The sequence below is a fragment of the Triticum aestivum genome, chromosome 1A (genome assembly GCF_018294505.1).
Source record: "Triticum aestivum cultivar Chinese Spring chromosome 1A, IWGSC CS RefSeq v2.1, whole genome shotgun sequence".
Taxonomy (NCBI): Eukaryota; Viridiplantae; Streptophyta; class Magnoliopsida; order Poales; family Poaceae; genus Triticum; species Triticum aestivum.
The window spans coordinates 513093046-513115570 of record NC_057794.1 but is presented as its reverse complement, the minus strand read 5'-3'; the positions used below and the strand labels follow the sequence as shown (position 1 = coordinate 513115570).

General features: G+C 45.3%; 1 protein-coding gene across 2 annotated transcripts; it reads right to left on the bottom strand.

Moving 5' to 3' along the window:
- Positions 1 to 18862: 18862 nt before the first annotated feature.
- LOC123061499 (uncharacterized) lies at positions 18863 to 22239 on the bottom strand. Of its 2 annotated transcripts, none has more exons than XM_044484623.1 (3): positions 22061 to 22239; positions 20251 to 21939; positions 18863 to 19107 (listed from the first exon to the last, which is right to left on the bottom strand). In XM_044484623.1, exons 1-3 carry the CDS (start codon positions 22086 to 22088, stop codon positions 18929 to 18931), a joined length of 1896 nt encoding a protein of 631 aa, XP_044340558.1. In that variant the 5' UTR covers positions 22089 to 22239; the 3' UTR covers positions 18863 to 18928. The 2 variants fall into 2 exon arrangements, with proteins under 2 accessions (XP_044340558.1, XP_044340566.1); XM_044484631.1 differs by lacking the exon at positions 18863 to 19107 and adding an exon at positions 19255 to 19544.
- Between the last annotated feature and the right edge of the window lie 286 nt (positions 22240 to 22525).

The following is a 22525-nucleotide window of genomic DNA, read 5'->3' as shown; positions in this document are numbered from 1 at the left end:
GCACCTGTTGTATGTGAACGTAGAGCTTATCACACCCGATCATCACGTGGTGTCTCGGCACGACGAACTGTAGCAATAGTGCATACTCAGGGGGAACACTTATACCTTGAAATTTAGTGAAAGATCATCTTATAATTCTACCACTGTACTAAGCAAAATAAGATGCATAAAGGATAAACATCACATGCAATCAATATAAGTGATACGATATGGCCATCATCATCTTGTGCCTTTGATCTCCATCTCCAAAGCACCGTCATGATCACCATCCTCACCGGCTTGACACCTTCATCTCCATCATAGCATCGTTGTCTTCTCGCCAACTATTGCTTCTACAACTATCACTACCACTTAGTGATAAAGTAAAGTAATTAAATGGCGATTGCATTTCATACAATAAAGCGACAACCATATGGCTCCTACCAGTTTCTGATAACTGTGTTACAAAACATGATCATCTCATACAACAATTTATATAATCACGTCTTGACCATATCACATCACAACATGCCCTGCAAAAACAAGTTAGATGTCCTCTACTTTGTTGTTGCAAGTTCTATGTGGCTGCTACGGGCTTAGCAAGAACCGTTCTTACCTACGCATCAAAAACCACAACGCAGTATAGTGATTGCTTTTTGATCTTCAGAAAGAACCCTGTTCATTAAATCCGATTCAACTAAAGTTGGAGAAACTGACACCTGCCAGCCATCTGTGTGCAAAGCACGTCGGTAGAACCAGTCTCATGAACGCGGTCATGTAATGTCAGTCCGGGCCGCTTCATCCAACAATACCGCCGAATCAAGAAACAACTAGTGACGGCAAGAAATATGTATATACCCACGCCCACAACTCCTTTGTGTTATACTCGTGCATATAACATCTACGCATAAACCTGGCTCGGATGCCACTGTTGGGGAAAATGCCCGAACCTATCTGAAACCTTTCCGGTGTCCAAACATAGCCTTCCAATATATCAATCTTTATGTCTCGACCATTTTGAGACTCCTCGTCATGTCCGTGATCACATCCGGGACTCCGAACTATCTTCGGTACATCAAATCACATAACTCATAATACATATCATCATCGAACGTTAAGCGTGCGGACCCTAAGGGTTCGAGAACTATGTAGACATGACCGAGACTCATCTTCGGTCAATAACCAATAGCGGAACCTGGATGATCATATTGGTTCCTACATATTCTACGAAGATCTTTATCTGTCAAACCGCATAACAACATACGTTTGTTCCTTTTGTCATAGATATGTAACTTGCCCGAGATTCGATTGTCGGTATCATCATACCTAGTTCAATCTCATTACCGGCAAGTCTCTTTACTCGTTCCGTAGTGCAACATCCCGCAACTAACTCATTAGTCACATTGCTTGCAAGGCTTATAGTGATGTGCATTACCGAGAGGGCCCAGAGATACCTCTCCGATACACGGAGTGACAAATCCTAATCTCGATCTATGCCAACTCAACAAACATCATCGGAGACACCTGTAGAGCATCTTTATAGTCACCTAGTTACATTGTGACGTTTGATAGCACACTAAGTGTTCCTCCAGTATTCAGGAGTTGCATAATCTCATAGGCATAGGAACATGTATAAGGTATGAAGAAAGCAATAGCAACAAACTAAACGATCATCATGCTAAGCTAACAGATGGGTCAAGTCAATCACATCATTCTCTAATGATGTGATCCCGTTAATCAAATGAGAACTCATGTCTATGGTTAGGAAACTTAACCATCTTTGATTAATGAGCTAGTCAAGTAGAGGCATACTAGTGACACTCAGTTTGTCTATGTATATACACATGTACTAAGTTTCCAGTTAATAAATTCTAGCATCAATAATAAATATTTATCATAGTATAAGGAAATATAAATAACAACTTAAATATTGCCTCTAGGGCATATTTCCTTCAGCCTATATAATGATCATTGCCTGGATGTCGTCATGAGTATTTGAAGTTCTATCAATTGCCCAACAGTAATTTGTTCACCCACCATTTGCTATTTTTCTCAAGAGAAGCCACTAGTGAAACCTACGGCCCCCGGGTCTCTTTCTCATATTATTTTCCTTTGCGATCTACTTTTATTTGCTTTTATTTTCAGATCCATTAATCCAAAAACCCAAAAATACTTTATTTGTGATCTATTTATTCAATCTATTACAACTTTCTCCCGTCACGCACCAATTTCTGGCACCGTTACCCGAAAGGGATTGACAACCCCTTTAACACGTCGGGTTGCGAGGATTTGTTATCTGTGTGCAGGGGCTATTTATGTTGTGTTGCTTGGTTCTCCTACTGGTTCGATAACCCTGGTTTCATATCTGAGGGAAATACATACCGCCGTTGTGCTGCATCATCCCTTCCTCTTTGGGGAAATACCGACGTAGCTTCAAGCGACATCAAAAGGAATTTCTGGCGCCATTGACGGGGAGGATCTTCAACATATACCAGGTTCCTAATCACAAATCTTGTCTCCTCGCAATTTACATTATTTGCCATTTGCCTCTCATTTTCCTCTCCCCCACTTCATAAAAATTTGCCGTTTTATTCGCCCCTCTTTTCCGTTTGCCGTTTTCTTGTCGGATCTGTTTTTGAGTGCAATCTTGTTGTGTGGTCGAATCAAGAGAACACCAAGTTATGTGATTTCTTAAATACCAACAACAATGATTTTATCAGCACTCAGCTTGCTCCTCCCGCCGCTAGTGCAGAGACTTGTGATATTGCTACTGCTTTGTTGAATCTTGTTATGAAAGATGAATTTTCCCGTACTCCTAATGCGGATGCCGCGTCCCATCTTAATACCTTCGCGGAATTATGCGATATGCAAAAGAAAAAAGATGTGGATAATTATGTGATAAATATGAAATTATTTCCATTTTCTTTGCGTGATTCTGCAAAAAAATTGTTCTCTTCTTTGCCTCGCAATAGTATCGATTCTTGGAATAAGGGCAAAGATGCTTTTATCACTAAGTATTTTCCACCCGCAAAAAATATTTCCCTTAGAACCCAGATCATGAATTTCAAGCAACTTGAACATGAGCATGTTGCACAATCTTGGGAAAGGATGAAAATGATGCTAAGGAATTGCCCAACTCATGGGTTAAATCTTTGGATGATCATACAAAAAATTTACGCGGGATTGAATTTTGTTTCTCATAATATTTTAGATTCCACCGTGGGTGGTACTTTTATGGAAATTACTTTGGGTGAGGCCACCAAATTGCTTGATAATATTATGGCAAATTATTCGCAATGGCATACCGAAAGAGCTCCTACTAGTAAAAAAGTTAATTCGGTTGAAGAAATGTCTTCTTTGAGTGAAAAAGTTGATGCCCTTGTGAAATTGGTTGCTATTAGAAGTGCTCCTATTGATCTTAATGATATGCCTTTGTCTACTTTGATTGAGAAAAATAGTGACGCCATAGATGTGAATTTTATCTCTTGAAATAATTTCATCAACAATGCTTATAGAGGTAATTTTAATACTAGGCCTTTTCCTAGTAATTCCCATAATAATTATGGTAATTCCTATGGAAATCAATCTTATAATAATAATAGTAACACCTCTGATCTTGAGAATAATATTAAAGAATTTATCAATGCGCAAAAAGTTTTCAACACTTCCATAGAAGAAAAGTTGAGTAAGATTGATGATTTGTCTAGAAGTGTTGATAGAATTGCTCATGATGTGGAAAATCTCAAGATGAAAATTTGTGTGCCTAAAGTTGACGAATCAATTAAAGCTATTTATGTTTCTATGGATGAAAGTAAGAAAAGAACCGCTATGCTTAGAGCAAAAAGAGAATTTTTAGAAAAAGCATTTCTAGTGATTTCTTTCATAAAAGTGATGAAGATCTTAAAATGATTGGTGTTTCTTATATTGATTCCTTGTTTAGTAAAGTTAATATTGGTGAAAAAGGGACTAGAGAAGAGTCAACTTTAGCTAGAAGGCGTCCCAATATTTCGAAGGGTGAAAATCTTGTTGAGAAAATTGATAAAATTGGGTTTGAAGAGGTCAAAACTTTAGCTAGTGATGTGCCCACAATTTTGGATTACAAAGACTTTAATTATGATAGTTGCTCTTTGATTGATTGTATTTCTTTGTTGCAATCCATGATAAATTCACTCTGTGCTTATGAACAAAATAAAGCTTTTACTAAACATATTGTTGATGCTATGATGCTTTTGAAGAAAAAATGGAATTAGAAGTTTCAATTCCTAGAAAATTTCATGATGAATGGGCACCTGCTATCAAAGTCAAGATTAAAAATTATGAGTGTTTTGCTTTGTGTGACTTGGGTGCTAGTGTTTCTACTATTCCGAAATCTTTATGTGATGTGCTTGGTCTTACCGATCTTGAAGAGTGTTCTTTGAATTTGCACTTGGCGGATTCCACAATTAAAAATCCTATGGGAAGAATTAATGGTGTTCTTATTCTTGCAAATAGGAATTATGTGCCCATAGATTTTATTGTTCTTGGTATTGATTGCAATCCTTCTTGTCCAATTATTCTTGGTAGACCGTTTTTACGCACTATTGGTGCCGTGATTGATATGAAAGAAGGCAATCTTAAGTTCCAATTTCCTTTGAGGAAGGGTATGGAACACTTTCCTAGAACAAGAATTAGGCCACCATATGAATCAATCATGAGGGCATCTTATGGATCTCGAACCAAAGATGGCAATACTTAGATCCTTGCTTTATGCCTAGCTAAGTGTGTAAAACTATAGCACTTGTTGGGAGGCAACCCAAGGAATAAATTTATTTTGCTTTTTTCTTTCTGTTATTGAGTGTTAGCACAATTGAGTGTTAACCCAATGAATAGCAGTCGATGCCGAAGGCTGATCAGTCGACACAGGATCAGCAAAAGAAACAGAAGTCCGAATGGGATCTCCGGATTGCTGAACGACTGGTCCTGGTGCTGAAGTCGAGTGAGACACTTTACTGGCAGGCACCTTCTAGCTCGAAGTCCTGGCCCTTCTCCCCATGTTCTTCTGTGGCGCGTCTTCGTGGCCATCATCGTCTGGAAGTTCGATAACATTTGGTGGCGCTACAAAACACTCGGCCGTAAGAATTCAGTCGACTAATAGGACAATTGGCAAAGTAAGAGCATGGTTGTGGAGCTGTACCTGCTCGAGAAGTGGCAGCATCTGCAGTTTCCTCGTCATCTTGATCCTTGTCGATATCCATGGACGTCCCAGAAGTAGCAGCACTGAAAGTTCCAAAACTCACTCGGTCAAGCTAGCGGATGAGTCGACAATGACATAGAAGTCAAAGAGAAGAAACAAACACTTACGCAGAAGCAACAGGGCCATCCACCTTGATCTTGGGCAGGGCCTTCCGAGTCTTCGGTGGGACAACCTTGGGCTGCTTAGCGGCCTTCTCGGACGGTTCTGGAGATGAAGTCCGAGCGCACTTTGGCACTTGCGTGCTTGGTGGATCTACTTTGCCACACCCACCTGCAGGATCTTGGGATTGTTTGGATGGACGCTCTCAGAGGGGCGGCGAGTCGACCTCTTCGCTGCTGCACGAGTCATCACTGTTGTCGTCACTGTCATCTCCGGATTGCCAGTCGACACTTTCATCTGCGCTCTCCTCTCCCTCCTGGAGTTGTTCCCCGTTTGGCATCGAGTACATGTTGGTGTAAATCTGCAAGGCGCAAGTCATCAAGAGTCAATCAGATTCAAGGACAATTGCAGATCGGAAGGAAAAAGCACTTGGTATTTTGAGCCTGACCTCTTTCAACTCGCGGTTGGTGTCGAATGGCTGAACTCTCCTGGACCCCCTGGGGTTATCCTTGTTTCCGGTGATGCTTCGCAGCCACTAAGCCACCATCTCCTTGGCGACCTCCTCTGGGTGGACCCAAGCGGTGTCTCCAGGGCCTGAGTACATCCACATCGGGTGGTCTCGGGCTTGGAGAGGCTGGATGCGTCGACTGAGGAACGCCTCCAACATATCCATGTCAGTCACCCCCTCCCGGACTAAGTTAACAACCTAGTCGACTAAAAGATTCACCTCGCCTCTCTCCTCTGGGGTCACAGTCAATGAAGAAGGTTGGCGGAGTCACTCCATAGTGAAATGAGGAGACCAGTCGACTGGCCAGGAGTCGGAACGTCCTTGTAGTAGAATCAGGTCGACTGCCATCCCTGAACTGTGGGGAGGGTAATGGAAGGAAAGGTGCTCCTACCCCTAGTTTGAATTCCTAGACCCCCGCACATATGGATCACATTTGTCTTCTCATCAGTTGGATGTGCTTTCTTCACCGACTGAGAGTGGCAAGTGAATATGTGATTGAACAAACCCCAGTGTGGTTGACAGCCCAAGAAATTTTCACACAACGAGATGAAAGCAGCAAGATACGTGATTGCGTTTGGGGGGAAATGATGAATCTGAGCACCGAAAAAGTTCAGGAAACCCCTAAAGAACGGATGTGAAGGAAGAGAAAGACCTTGGTCGACATGAGTAGTGAGGAGGACACGCTCACCCTCGCGCGGCTGCGGCTCGCTTTCCCCCTCCGGCAACCTCCAAGACTTGTCAGCAATCAGGCCGTCCTCAGCAAGCCTCTCCAGGTCATCCCGCTCCATGGCGGAGCGGATCCAATCTCCTTGGATCCAGCCCGGCGGCAGACCGAACCGCGACGACGTCCCCCGAGCCATTTTCTTGCCCTTCGATGTCACCGTCACCTTCTTTGCATGCTCCAAGGCTGCCGTCTTGTCCTTCACCATTGCGGCGGAGTGCGCACGGGCCGAACGGGGGCGTCGAGAGCGGGGGAGTGCACGGTGGAGAAGCAGAGGAAGGAGAGAGAGAATGAGGCACACTATGCATTGCATCGGCTTCGACACCTTTTATGGGCCTGCTTCCGAGTGGTTGACCCGTGGGCCCGAGCAATCCTGTCATATCCCGCAACAGTCATTCACCCGATATGTGGCGAAAAAGGTGGCGCGGGGATCGAGGCACCCCTGTCTACCCGCTCCGATTACCGCGGCATGCTCCGTCCCACGTGCTTCTCCAAAATTTCGAATCCCGCGATATCCGGGAACCGCAGAGCAACCAATCGCACCGAAGATTTTGCACCAGAACAACACTTGAGGATTATCAACACAATTCACTCGATGACCACTGAATTGATCAAGGTGACTGAAACAAGGTTGAAGCTTCAGCACGATTTTCAGACTCCATTGAAATGCCTCCAAAGCGTGCAATCGAGTCAGAACCAACTTCAACCCTTTTTCACTCGGACCTCAATCCATTCGGGGGCTAATGATGATATCATGTACCTAGGGTAGGGTCATAGGCCTGACCTAGACGCCCTACCCAAGGACATTACCCTAGAGTCAAAGACATTCAAAGTACAACCGAAGATACCGACTGAAATCACCTTGGAGTGCAATCCACTCGACCAGATATACCACTCGGATATCCCAATTCCACTCGACCAAGATACAGCCATTCAACCATATGAAGGATCACTCGGAATATAGAAGATCTAAAGCCACCCAGGATCGCAACGGTCAGGCATCCACTCTGTGGTCTTAAAGGTCATTTATAGTCCTTTATAGCTAGCATTACTAGTAACGCCCCTGCCTTAACGTACATTGAACCCTGTGTAACTAAGGGCCGGAGGGGTCTGGCGCACTCTTTATAAGCCACCCCCTCCTCTGGCACAAGGGTTCGCACCCCCTGTAACTTTCACGCATAATCCAGTCGACCAAGCCTCTGGGCACCGAGACGTAGGGCTATTACTTCTTCTGAGAAGGGCCTGAACTCGTAAATCTTGCGTGCACAACCTTGCCATAGTTAGGACCTTGCCTCCTCCTACGTACCCCCTACTCTTACTGTCAGACTTACTCCCACGACACCTTCCTCCTCCACTGCCCCCACATACAAGTCGGAGATCCGAATAGGAGGAGGAGGAGGAGGAGCAACCGCAACTGCCCCTCCCCACGAAAGACGTTGTGCCGGATCAAAAGTACCAGGTGCACCTAGAGCTCCTCCTCGAGATGTCACTATGTGATCGTGGTCAAGCGCCTCCCTAGCCGCCTCTCCGCCATGTCAAGGAGAAGCCAGCCTCGCCATCGCGTTAATGAGAAGCCAGCCTCACTTTCGCGTCTACTAGGATCCCCCCCCCTCCCCACGCCTGGTCAAGAAGGAGTCGTTGCACAATAGCTGGGCTAGTTCGATCGGTCGGTGTCACTGTCATCTCGCCTCTGGCGTGGCAAGGAGAGGACACTGACATCACCGCCACATCGGGGCCAGGTCACCATGAAGGGGCCTTCCTTGGCGCCTCGAATGCCCACGAGCGCCTCCTGCATTACTTAGGTTGTGGTCCTACTCACGCGTCGCCAGGACTAGGTCCTCGCGCTAACAGAGGCCTGGGCCCTTGACCGGTTCAGGACCACCGTGAAGATGTCCGAGCAGCACGTGCGTCGCCTCAGCGACCAGCTCACTCAGAACGGATGCTCTTAAATCAGTACACAATTGTTTTTGCAGCTACTTAATGGTTATAAATGGCCATTTAATCAGTAAATATATTTTCTCTTCTGATGCGCAACGTGCATCACCGACCAGCATTCGCTGCATAACACGTCGCCCCAGACTGGGTCCTCGTGGACCCTCGCTCGCGGAGGCCTGGGACCTCTACCGATTCAGGACCACCGCGAAGACGTCCGTCACAGGGCGTCGCCTCAACGACCAGCTCACAAAGATCGGCGATGAAGATGCTCTTACACCACATCCACAGTTGATTTTGCAGCTAGACATTGGACATATATACACGGGCATTTATTTACAGCAAGACTCTTATTGTGGGTGATATATTTTCTCTTGTTTCGCGTATGTAAAGTTTTAGTTTCGTATATGATTTGTTTCTTGCCTAAATATCATATCGAGGTGAAAATTATGAGAAGATGGAATGGTTACACGACATGAGCGGAGTGGGGTCCGAAGACAGGTCGTTTGTTACGCCAGGCCCCACCTGTCTGTCTCCCTGTTGGCTGGCGAGTGAGACAGACGCGAGTAAATCAGCATCTCGGCGACATACGCACACACGCCCGGCCACGCGGTGTCTCCTCGCCGCCGCTCGCTATAAAACGAGCGCCTCTCCCGCCTCAGCTCTCACCACGCGACCCGCAGCCTAGCGACCCATCCGCGCTCTCGATCGCCATCTTCCCCTCTCCTCCCTCATGGCGCCCACGCCCAACTTCCTCTTCGGCGCCGCCCCGGAGGACACGTCGGCCCATGCCGTCGTGCCGGACCTCTCCGACGCGCTGGCGCAGGCGCGGCTGCGCCGGCAGGCGGCGTCCGGACCGGGGAGGCGGCAGGCGGCCTCCCGCGGCGGCGGCGGCGGGGCGCTGCCCAGGAAGACCCCGCAGCGCGGCCTCGGTGTGGCGGAGCTCGAGCGCCTGCGCTGTGGCGGCGGGGCGCCGCCCAGGATAACCCCGCAGCGCGGCCTCAGCATGGCGGAGCTCGAGCGCCTGCGCTGCGGCAGCGTCGACCCGCTGCACGACCCCAACGCCGCCGCCAACCTGCAGGCGCAAGGCAACTCCGTCGTCGTGCAGCAGGTACTCCGCGGCCCGTCTAGTCCACTGCAAATATTCATTTTGTTGTGCCAATTAACCAATCTTGTCTTCTTTCCTGCGCGCCCGTGTTGATCTTCTCGATCTCTCCTACAAAGACGATGGTGGGCTTGGCAGATAGAGGAACACAGGCCCCTCCTGCCGCCAACGCCACCAACGCGTCATACTACTCAATCCACTATGTCGCCTCCGCCATCACCATGACCGCCGCTCGTAAGGTACGTGCATTGGTTAGAGGCGTTTGCAAAGCTCGGCATCATTCATCTAGAATTAATCGGCAGAACTAACTGGTGAGTGATGACTGTGTTGCAACAACGGATCTATATGCAGGAGACGGCCGGAGAAGGGTTCTCGGTGGCACCGGAGGGGAGGAAGGAGATGCGGGAGATCGAGTTCTTCCCGACGAGGATCAGCAGCCTCGGCGGCGGTCCCGACGAGTCCGAGCTGCGCAGGACGCCGCCCTTGTCCTCCTCGCCGCCCGGCGGCGTCGATGGCTCCCTGGACCTATCCCTCAAGCTCTAGCTAGGGTTTCGACTTCCGATCAGTATCCGGTCGTAGATCCATGAACGAGTTGTTGGATTGTTTTTAATTAATTAATGCTTGTCATTTCTGGAGCTAATTACAGTTTGCCAAACATGCATGTATCGGATGAGAACGATTGAGATGAATGCCCCCCTGGCTAGTGCCGCTTTAAGTAGAGTAACTAATTTTCGTGATCTGTGAGATGATAGACGAGGATTCGTATCATGTCAAACGCCAGCCGATTAATGTTTCCAATGTTTATGCATGCATGCTACTGTATTCGCGTTTCTTTCCTTTTGTATTTTTGTAATTATCGTAGCAATGCCTGCTGCATATGACCTCACTCACCCACGCAAATCCTTGAAGGTGATTAACTTTGATGAGGAGGAGTGTGTGTGAATTTACAGCGAGATTAATTGCCTCGTCGATCCGGGACAGCAGCATCATTTTTGTCAGCATACAACTGTCCACTGCAATGTTTAAAACGATTGGCTAATACTCCCTCTGTTTCAAAATAGATGACCCTATAGTTAGTACAAAGTTGAGTCATCTATTTTGGAACGGAGAAAATAAGTGCCAGCATACCACTGTCCACTGCTGCTCTGTCCACTCCAAGCAAGTGAACAGCACGGATACGTACAGTACAGTGCGGGATAAGTGAGGGTGTATATACACTGGACGCATACATACATACAATAAGGTTTTTTTATTTCGGGAACAAAATAATTTCGGACCTCACTGAAATATGCGAAATTTCGAAAATTATTTTGGATTTTGAGATTTAAAATTCCACTTAATTTCAATGAAATCTAACACAATTTACATTTATGTTGAAATCAGTTTGAATCTGCCTCTAAATTTCAGGGTTAAAAATATTTCGAACCTTACTGAAATATGCGAAATTTCAGAAATTTCACTGAAACGAAATTTTTAACCCTTACATTCATTGACAGCACTCCATGCATGCGATCGATCAGCTGATGCAAGGGCACTTACGGTTGACAATGCTGGTGCTCTCAATCGTCAAGTTCTTCAGCACTAGTTACATGTACAGCAATGCATGTTTTCTCAAGGAGACGCAGAGCAAAAAACAAGACCAGATGCATTGCCAGGAGCAAGTGGTTGCATCCTTGCACGGAAGCCATGATCCGTTGCAGTTGCACCAAGTCATCGACAGAGACACCACTAGCTGCTCAGACTCCAGCAAACTCACCTGCAGAAAGGCCGACTCCAGTCCGAACTCTCAACATGTTTCTGAGATCATGAATGTCCCAACAAACGACCACGAGCAAGATACATTATCAAGCAAGGAGGCAAAGCATAAACGTCCATCACCTAAGCAGCAGCTTCATACATTCAGGATCCGACTATCGGAGTACTTCACCCAACAGCGAAAATATGCCTGGAAGCGTGGCGACGAAGGTCCGTCCACTTCTTACAAGCAGAGTTATGCAAACGCAGAGACGGTGAAGCTATCGGAACTGTCAAGCCCGACGATGAGGAAAACGCCGGTGTACAAAACCCAGGGAGTGTTGGTCCACTTATCTCTTTGCTGCTGGTGGTCTCTTGGGAAATTTGGAAGGAACGAAACGCCGGGGTTTTTCGTACCACCGCGGTTCCGGTGGGAGTGTTGGTCGCCAAGATAAAGGAGGAATGTTCACTTTGGAGCCTGGCGGGCGCAAAACATTTGTGTAATATAATGCCGCGAGAGTAGCGTCTTGTAATTTGGGCTTGGGCCACGAACTTTAAACTCCCCTCTTAATCAATGAAAATGGCAATTTTGCCTAGTTTTTTTTTAAACCCCGGGGAGCTAAGCAGAAACATTCAAACAACAGCCACCATCTACAGGATTACATTCACTAGTGGCTGGCATGCATACATTGCACGCATACATACATACATATACATGCATACATACGAAACATGGAAATTGGTTGGTCATGATAAGATTGATGATCTGGTAAAGCGAGAAAACGGCCCAGTGAGAGACGCGAGCATGGACGCTCAAACTTACTCCTACAATACTGGTGCCGCGTGCTCTCTTCATCATTGGTTACATGTACAGCATTGCCGTTTTCTCATGGAGACGCAGAGCGAAAACTAGACCAGATGCATTGCCATGAGCAAGTGTTTGCACGGAGGCCGGAAGCCATGATCCGTTGCAGTTGCACCAAATCATCGACAGAGTCTACAGCAAACTCACCTGCAGAAACGGCAACTCCGACCTCCCAACATGCTTCTGAGACCATGACCGTCCAAACGAACCACCACGAGCAAAGAAACGTACTCCCTCCGTTCCTAAATATAAGTCTTTTTAGAGATTTCCACTGGACTACCACATACGGATGTATATAGACATATTTTAAAGCCTAGATTCACTCATTTTGCTCCGTATGTAATCATCTATTGAAATATCTAGAAAGACCTATATTTAGGAACGGGGGAAGTACATGGCAAAGTATTCAGTGAGAACTGAAATTCAGTTTAAACCTCAAAACTTCATTCAGGGGCAGTTGGATCAACAGCGAACAGCACAGACCACAGGTGGGAGTGCCAACCAACAACTTAACTCAAGTTTTCACCCCGCCGGCCTGGGCAATGGCCCGATGCGACGACGACGAAGTTTGTCCTTCGAAACTACTCTATTCGTCTGCAGCGGAATGAGTTGTGCAATGTGGCAATGCTGCCGTTTCAAGTGCAGGCAATTTTGCCGGTTTCCAGTTGCATTGCACTGGTTAGCTGTCGTTCGTTTTCAGTTCCTTAGCTGCTGGGTGTAGTTCCTGATGTCCAAGTCTGCAATCTTTTTTATGTTTGTTTCCTTTGGTCATTGCAACTCTGTGCAGGGCCTTTCCGTATTCTCTCCTTCCAATATATTCACCTGCAACCCTTCTAATTTCTGATGTAATCCATGGATGTATGATAATACTCAGTACTCAATCTATATCTGATTCTGATTCTGTTGTGAATTAGTTGCAGAAATCTAACGAATACTCCATACCACCCATAAGATGATGGCTTAGAGAAAAACAAATAAGCATTACAGTATAATGCCACTCCCTCCGTTGCATAATCACTGTCGTGGTTTTGGTTTGAACCGAAACCACGACAATAATCATGGAACGGAGGGAGTAAATCAGTAATTCCGGAAGACATGATTTAGGCATACACTTGTCTCAATGCTTCCTCTCATCAGTCATCACACAAATATATTAATATGCATGTCACCATCTAAACAGCAAAAATATCTCACTACTTCATCATCCAAGCAGCAGCTTATGTAATTCAGGATCGGAGTACTTCATCCCAACAGCAAAATTATCTCAGGAACCAAGATTCGTCCACTTCTTACAAGCAGAGTTATGCAAAAGCCCAGACGACGAAGCTATCGGAACTGTCAAGCCTGGCGATGAGAAACACTCACGAAACCCAGGGGGGAGCAAAGCAGAAACATTTAAACAACAACTCCAATCTGCAGAGACAAATTATTCTCAGGAAGTGCAACAGCAAGAGCAGGTCCACGATCTACACAGCTCAGATACAAACTCCAGTGCAGAGCAGGGTGGGAAGACCATTCAGTTACAGCTCTTTTTTTTTGCGAGAGGTTGGCATCAAGCAACACTTGCCCTCTCTCTCCTCGTGATCTGGCTGCTTGGTGCTCACTATTACCTCCTCAGTTTTCTGTCAACACGAGGAAAATCACGATCTTCTTATTCATGATATGAGCACATAAAACAACTTGCAAATAGATTGCTACAGGATAACATAGGCAATGCAACAAAATAGCATACAGGCTGTGGGTGGAAACCAGGTATCACTCAAGCAATGTCGATGTTAAGCTGAGCATGTTATGATGGGATGCAGAATATGAAGGCCAACAGATGGTATGTTCAGAGCTGGTTTCGATTTCTGATGTTCAACCAAAAGATAATCATCAGAGAAGACAGTGCCTCAGGGTGTGTATGCCCACGACTAGTAGGTTTCAAGTCTGAGCATCTTACTAGGACTTGTGTGGAAAACAATACTGCTCAAGGCAACAAGTTCCGCTTTCTCAATGATGCCGCCTGGATATGTGCATGCATCTTATATTGCGCAAATATCGGTGTGGATGGAACTACAAGTTGAAATTGTTCAAGACATCACTCCCCCATGGGATGATAAGCTGTTTGACAAGATTCAGAGAACAATTCAAAATAAGTATGCAGTCTACCTACAGGTAACTGAAAGAACTTTTTTTGTGGATGAACAGGGTAGAACCACCACAGCTCCATTTTATAGAATGAAACCAAGGAAGGAGTCATACAGCGCTAACAGGTTCAAATCATTCGCAAACTCAGCGTTACATAGCTTCGAAAAAATGCAGGTTTGAGAGGTGAACAGCATGCGCATGCTTACGATTACCTCAACAGGGGTGTTGGCATCACTCCTCCAGTAGATGTGCACTGAGGCAGTAGTGGATCAGTGCCGGCTGGTGATACGACCACACATAATGTTGTACCGCATCAAATCACAGATATACATGAGCCTAAAATATTTTAATTTAGTGAAGGTAACAAGAAGGTCGAGTCTTTGGTGTTGATTACATGCAAGAATGACACATGCCACTTTAGGAAAGTATACACTGAGTTGGGCACAATCGAACAGAAGATACAAACTGGGCATGAAGATACAAAAATGCATCAGGTACAAAAATTGGTTGAAACAATTTACACATGGACTAATATTATTTTTGGTTCAGCTAAGACTACATGTTCTAGTACTACTTGGGTCCATGGCAGTACGTGGTTCCATCAAGATCTTGTGAAGGCAAATCCACGAAAGGAGTCGTTGGTTAGAGATAAAATAGAAAATATATTACCTGATGTTTTGGGATCGGTCAAGAAGATAAATGGCAGAGTTCTATTTCTTTTTCTGCCACGTAAGGAATATCAGGCAAGTGCACATACGTGGGATATATGGAGTCTACTATGTCTACAGGAAATTGGATGGGGTCCACCACCACCAAATCTGAAGCCGGCGATGCATCCATCAAACTAGTACTTTTTGTTTCCTTAGATAGATTGAGTCGGTTTTTAATTACGTGTATCAAGTGCTTGCTTTCCAAGTTAGTTAAGAGGTGCGGCTATTATATAAAGCCGATTGAGTTCATTGTAAAATGAGGTTATATTTTTTGAATAAACACGATGTGTTTTAGGGTAAATACCCGTATCGAGTTTTGGGGGAAGCCGTCTAAAAATCCCTAAGTTTTGAGGAAGCTTTAGAAAACCTCTTTGTTGCGATTTCTCTTCGTGGAAATTGTTTTGTGCGTGAGTACCATCGTCGAGATTGGTTTTCTCGTGCTGGACCGTAAGGTTCAATCCCTCTACTTCACGTACATCGCGTGCGCGGGCGAGAGGTTACTGCTGCTGAAGGTGGAGTGTCGTGAAAGGTCGGGCTGCAACAACAGATCGGATCTCGCCATCGAGGTTCGGTCTACATCAGATGGTATCAGAGCAAGGTTGTTCACGACACTATGGAGAAGATGACGAGCGCATTATCATTCAGTAAGTTAAGCTATGGATTTCAGTTGGAGGAGGAAGGACGTTGGGCCGGGCTATTTCACACCCGTGTGGTGGTGAGAGAGAGATCATGTGCTATGACGGTCGATCACATGAATTTGATCAACACCGCAAGCATCGAGATAGTGGAGAAATTGAATCTACCAATGACACCACGTCCACAACCATACTGTTTCCGTTGGGGTCATGAAGAGCTCACTGTCACGCAACAAACAAAGGTACCGTTTTTGTTGGAAAATTATTTTTGCGAGGTTTTGTGCGACGTGATTCCGGCACCGATGATTTCATGTCACTTGTTATTGGGAGAGCCGTGGTACAGAGAGCATGATGTCGCGTACGATTGCAAAACACACAGATATACCGTCAAGAGGGGTAAGAAGTGCAGCCTCGTGCCAATGGGTGAGGAGCGTTTTATTTCTTGGAGGAAAGAACATCTTGAGAGGATAAAAGAGCAGAAAGAAGAAGAAAAGAAGAAGGCCCAAGTTGCTGAAATTTCTGTGGTTGTTGTTCAATCGAGTGAAGAAAATATTGCTCAAGAGGTCAACCCAAATCCGAGGACGGTTTTGATGCAAGGAGGAGAGGATGATACGACCACACATAATGTTGTACCGCATCAAATCACAGATATACATGAACCTAAAGTATTTCAATTTAGTGAAGGTAACAAGGAGGTCGAGTCTTTGGTGTTGATTACATGCAAGAATGACACATGCCACTTTAGGAAAGTATACACTGAGTTGGGCACAATCGAACAGAAGATACAAACTGGGCATGAAGATACAAAAATGCATCAGGTACAAAAATTGGTTGAAACAATTTACACATGGACTAATATTATTTTTGGTTCAGCTAAGACTACATGTTCTAGTACTACTTGGGTCCATGGCAGTACGTGGTTCCATCAAGATCTTGTGAAGGCAAATCCACGAAAGGAGTTGTTGGTTAGAGATAAAATAGAAAATATATTACTTGATGTTTTGGGATCGGTCAAGAAGATAAATGGCAGAGTTCTATTTCTTTTTCTGCCACGTAAGGAATATCAGGCAAGTGCACATACGTGGGATATATGGAGTCTACTATGTCTACAGGAAATTGGATGGGGTCCACCACCACCAAATCTGAAGCCGGCGATGCATCCATCAAACTAGTACTTTTTGTTTCCTTAGATAGATTGAGTCGGTTTTTAATTACGTGTATCAAGTGCTTGCTTTCCAAGTTAGTTAAGAGGTGCGGCTATTATATAAAGCCGATTGAGTTCATTGTAAAATGAGGTTATATTTTTTGAATAAACACGATGTGTTTTAGGGTAAATAGCCGTATCGAGTTTTGGGGGAAGCCGTCTAAAAATCCCTAAGTTTTGAGGAAGCTTTAGAAAACCTCTTTGTTGCGATTTCTCTTCGTGGAAATTGTTTTGTGCGTGAGTACCATCGTCGAGATTGGTTTTCTCGTGCTGGACCGTAAGGTTCAATCCCTCTACTTCACGTACATCGCGTGCGCGGGCGAGAGGTTACTGCTGCTGAAGGTGGAGTGTCGTGAAAGGTCGGGCTGCAACAACAGATCGGATCTCGCCATCGAGGTTCGGTCTACATCAGGTGGTATCAGAGCAAGGTTGTTCACGACACTATGGAGAAGATGACGAGCGCATTATCATTCAGTAAGTTAAGCTATGGATTTCAGTTGGAGGAGGAAGGACGTTGGGCCGGGCTATTTCACACCCGTGTGGTGGTGAGAGAGAGATCATGTGCTATGACGGTCGATCACATGAATTTGATCAACACCGCAAGCATCGAGATGGTGGAGAAATTGAATCTACCAATGACACCACGTCCACAACCATACTGTTTCCGTTGGGGTCATGAAGAGCTCACTGTCACGCAACAAACAAAGGTACCGTTTTTGTTGGAAAATTATTTTTGCGAGGTTTTGTGCGATGTGATTCCGGCACCGATGATTTCATGTCACTTGTTATTGGGAGAGCCGTGGTACAGAGAGCATGATGTCGCGTACGATTGCAAAACACACAGATATACCGTCAAGAGGGGTAAGAAGTGCAGCCTCGTGCCAATGGGTGAGGAGCGTTTTATTTCTTGGAGGAAAGAACATCTTGAGAGGATAAAAGAGCAGAAAGAAGAAGAAAAGAAGAAGGCCCAAGTTGCTGAAATTTCTGTGGTTGTTGTTCAATCGAGTGAAGAAAATATTGCTCAAGAGGTCAACCCAAATCCGAGGACGGTTTTGATGCAAGGAGGAGAGGATGATACGACCACACATAATGTTGTACCGCATCAAATCACAGATATACATGAACCTAAAGTATTTCAATTTAGTGAAGGTAACAAGGAGGTCGAGTCTTTGGTGTTGATTACATGCAAGAATGACACATGCCACTTTAGGAAAGTATACACTGAGTTGGGCACAATTGAACAGAAGATACAAACTGGGCATGAAGATACAAAAATGCATCAGGTACAAAAATTGGTTGAAACAATTTACACATGGACTAATATTATTTTTGGTTCAGCTAAGACTACATGTTCTAGTACTACTTGGGTCCATGGCAGTACGTGGTTCCATCAAGATCTTGTGAAGGCAAATCCACGAAAGGAGTTGTTGGTTAGAGATAAAATAGAAAATATATTACCTGATGTTTTGGGATCGGTCAAGAAGATAAATGGCAGAGTTCTATTTCTTTTTCTGCCACGTAAGGAATATCAGGCAAGTGCACATACGTGGGATATATGGAGTCTACTATGTCTACAGGAAATTGGATGGGGTCCACCACCACCAAATCTGAAGCCGGCGATGCATCCATCAAACTAGTACTTTTTGTTTCCTTAGATAGATTGAGTCGGTTTTTAATTACGTGTATCAAGTGCTTGCTTTCCAAGTTAGTTAAGAGGTGCGGCTATTATATAAAGCCGATTGAGTTCATTGTAAAATGAGGTTATATTTTATGAATAAACACGATGTGTTTTTAGGGTAAATACCCGTATCGTGTTTTGGGGGAAGTTGTCTAAAAATCCCTAAGTTTTGAGGAAGCTTTAGAAAACCTCTTTGTTGCGATTTCTCTTCGTGGAAATTGTTTTGTGCGTGAGTACCATCGTCGAGATTGGTTTTCTCGTGCTGGACCGTAAGGTTCAATCCCTCTACTTCACGTACATCGCGTGCGCGGGCGAGAGGTTACTGCTGCTGAAGGTGGAGTGTCGTGAAAGGTCGGGCTGCAACAACAGATCGGATCTCGCCATCGAGGTTCGGTCTACATCAGCTGGGCGGCAGGTTTCCTTGGCAGATTCGGCACCAGCCCCCTCTTCAACGCCGAAGTGGAGTTCTCAGGTTCTCCATTAACCGGGCTACGAAGCCGTCTAAGTCCAGCGCCTCTGCATCTTTGAACGGCACTTTCCACTCCCACACTGACGTGAGGTTGTGCCTCCACACCTGTTTCATATTCAACCAGATCTTCTGGTTAATTATCATATTCAACCAGAGCCCCCACATGATTCACGAAGTGATGATATTAAAGATTTTAAATCTCTTTCCACTAAGCCAACAGCTAGCAAGGGATTCAAAGTCAGTAACATTTCTATCAAACATATCAAGCACCTCTTTGATTCTTCCTCCACTCATGCTCGTGAAATCAGTTTCCATTGCCCAAAGAAAAACCATCATGATTTTCTTAGGGATATATAAATGATCAAGCATAACAGTGACTAGTAAGGTATTTTTCTCGAATCCACACCCCAATGAATCTCTGACTATAACGTCTGCAAATGGTGAGCAGGTAAAATTCACTAGATATACAATACAGAATACAGTTTACTTACTTGGGGCAATCCTCCAGTTTTATCGTATATAAGAACACAACTTTAGTGCATCTGAACATACAAAAGAGAATTCAAAGCCCCATCATGCAATAGTCAAAATATTTTTAATTCCGTTCACATATGAACTGCGTTCTGCGTATCAGTTTGGTATGCATAGACTAATAATAATATCAAATGCTTAGAACAGTGTACAAGTCAAAATTTGACTCAGTCAGAGCAGAATGGCAGTACAATGTCCTATGTCCGTATGACTGATTTGCTAATTCACAGTTCTAGAGGCAACCAGTGCCCTGTTTTGGTATTTTTACTGGGCTATGGATTTCCAGATTGCACTACTGTATGCATTCCCAAGGTTAGTTATCACTTCATTAATTTTCTTGAACTATATTGCCCACTCAATAATCAAATAATGCATTAAGAGGACAGCACTCAGAAAGGGCCTAAATCTTAGTGCTGGTAACAGTCGAGTACATTATCACAACCAAAGTAAACACTTATTGACCGGACTAGTGCACTTAGTTAGTTATAGTGCAATGCAGTCATTTTACTAATACCAAATATTACTTTTCATCCCGGTTGTCCTTGACATTGATACTGAAAACATTCAAATCCAGTGTCCAATTTTTTGTTTTCATAATAGTTGACCACCCTGAATCCGTGTTGGATCGGATCCCGTTATAGTAACACAGTACATTTCATTACCTACTCCATGACAAACTGTGCAACGGAAAGTATAAGCTGAAGCAAAGGAACTGACCTTTCTGCCACTCTGGCTTGTATGGCTTGCCCTTGTCGTTGAATGGTTTCCTCTTGTATTTGCTCTTCTCCTTCTCTACTTTCCTGTCCTCCTTCTTAGGACAATCAGCAATGAAATGATTGGGATCACCACATTGATAGCAATACCTCTTTGATTTCCTCATTTTGGACTTGTCAGAGAAATTGCTTCTTGCTTCGTAGCCTTTTTTTCCATGCAATGCTCCATATTTCTTCCCCAAGAGAGACATTTCTTGCATTCCTTGTTGAATTTGCCCTCGGCCTTGATCATGGTCGTTTTCATCATCGCTTGATTCCTCCACCTGGACTTGCTTGGCCTTCAAGGCAGCATTGACCTTTTTGCCTGAGCGTGGCAAAGCATACCCACTCATGATTTTGGATTCTTTCTGCTCCATGTCGTAGAGGAGGAATGTTGCAAGCACATCCAGAGGGGTGAGTAGTTCAAAGTTAGGCTTCTCGCGGATGAGGAAAACCAAGTTTGCGTTCGTTGGAGCCATGGCACGAAGCATCCTCCTCACAACATAGGAATCAGTCATCTCTTTGCACCCAAGACCCTTCATCTCATTGACCAAATTGTTAAGCCTTGCATACATGTCACTGGGGGACTCATGTTTTCCTAAGGTGAACCTGTCCATATCTATCCTCAAATAGCCGAGCTTTGACTCACGAACTGCTTTATTAAATTTTCGGAGAGCATTCCAAATCTCCTTAGCACTCTCATAGTAGCAAATCCTCATGAATTGATCATGACTTAAGGCATTACCTAAGGCCCATATAGCTACAGAATTGTACTGTCGATTTCTCTTTTCAAGAGCCGTTGGATTTGCTTCATCCACACAAGAGAAACCAGTCTCCACAATTCTCCACAGAAGAGGGTGAATGCTAAGCAAATGGAATTTCATCCTACGCTGCCATGATAGATAGTGTGTGCCGTCGAAGCAAGGGACTTCTCCGGAGCAATGTTCATCGTGGGCGGGCGCCCTCCGCATGACAGCGTCCACCTTTGGCTCGTACCCGCGGATGATTCTGGACTCTTCTTGCCACATGTCATACTCGACGAAACTACGGAGCACATCCAGAGGGGTGAGTTCTTCAAAGTTAGGCCCCTCGCGGATGATGGTCACAAAGATTGAGCTCCTTGGTGTCATGGCACGAAGCATCTTCCTGACAACATAAGAATCTGTCACCTCTTCGCATCCAAGGCTCTTCATCTTGGTGACCAAAGTCTGGAGCCTCCCAAACATGTCATGGGGGGATTCGTGCTTCCTCCATGCAAACAACCTCATCTTCTCCCTCAACTGTTTGACCTTTAACTCATGAACGATTGGGGTGTCTTCATGCATAACCTGGAGAGCGTCCCAGACCTCATTAGCACTCTCGTACTGCCAGATCCGGTAGAGCTGATCATCACTCAGGGCACAGTATATGGCGTTCATGGCTTGGGCGTTGTAGTGGATGTTCCTCAACTCGAGAGCCGTTGGGTTTGCTTCATCCACACAAGAGAATCCGGTTTCCACGATGCTCCACACAAGAGGGTGAAAGAGCCGCAAGCGGACCTTCATCCGAGCCTGCCATCTTTCAAAGTCTTTGCCGTCGAAGCGAGGCGCTCCTACCGCGGCGGACTCCCCCCGCATCAGGAGCGTCTCCAACATCGCGTACTCGCCGTCTCCCCCTGCATCGCAACACAAAATCGGTGGCCATGAGGCGGAATCGGCCGAATACTGGAACGGAATCGAGAGGAGGATAAAAACAGGGAAGTGGACGGAAAGGGGGAGGTAGGGAGGCGGACGGACCTGTGCCGAGGAGGTCCGGCTGCTGCATTGTGGCGCGTGGTCCCCGGATCCCGGCCTCCAGCGTCGCTTTGGTTCGCCTCGCGGCGGCGGCGGGGCGAGGGGGGAGAGGCGCGCCGGCTGCCGGCGGAGATGAGCACGGTGGAGGAGCAAAGCCGAGCGCTTTGGAATCAAATTTTTTTTCTGTGTGTAGGAGGGAGCAGGCAAGCCCACTCGAGTTGGGTGCTTCGAATTCCTAACGTCGGCCTGTGGACACAAAAAAGGGGAGAAAGAAATGGGCCGTTGCTCAAACTAAGGAATGGAATAACAAACCCTCAGTTACTCAAAAAAAAAGTTAATCAAGAAACCTCAAAAAAAACTCTCAAAATGGTTCTAAAAAACAAACCCTCAGAATGGGAAGAAAAACTAAAAAACTTTCAAAACTTCTAAAGTCATTTGTATTTTTCACAACATAACAGAATGTGCATG

Bases quoted from the DNA above. Each gene is read 5' to 3' on its own strand.
- LOC123061499 (XM_044484623.1), bottom strand. From the start codon at position 22,088: ATGCAGCAGCCGGACCTCCTCGGCACAG. The intron at 21,940-22,060 runs GTCCGTCCGCCT...GTTGCGATGCAG, and splicing joins GCCGGACCTCCTCGGCACAG to GGGGAGACGGCGAGTACGCG. The intron at 19,108-20,250 runs GTCAGTTCCTTT...AATATGAAACAG, and splicing joins CAAGCCAGAGTGGCAGAAAG to GTGTGGAGGCACAACCTCAC.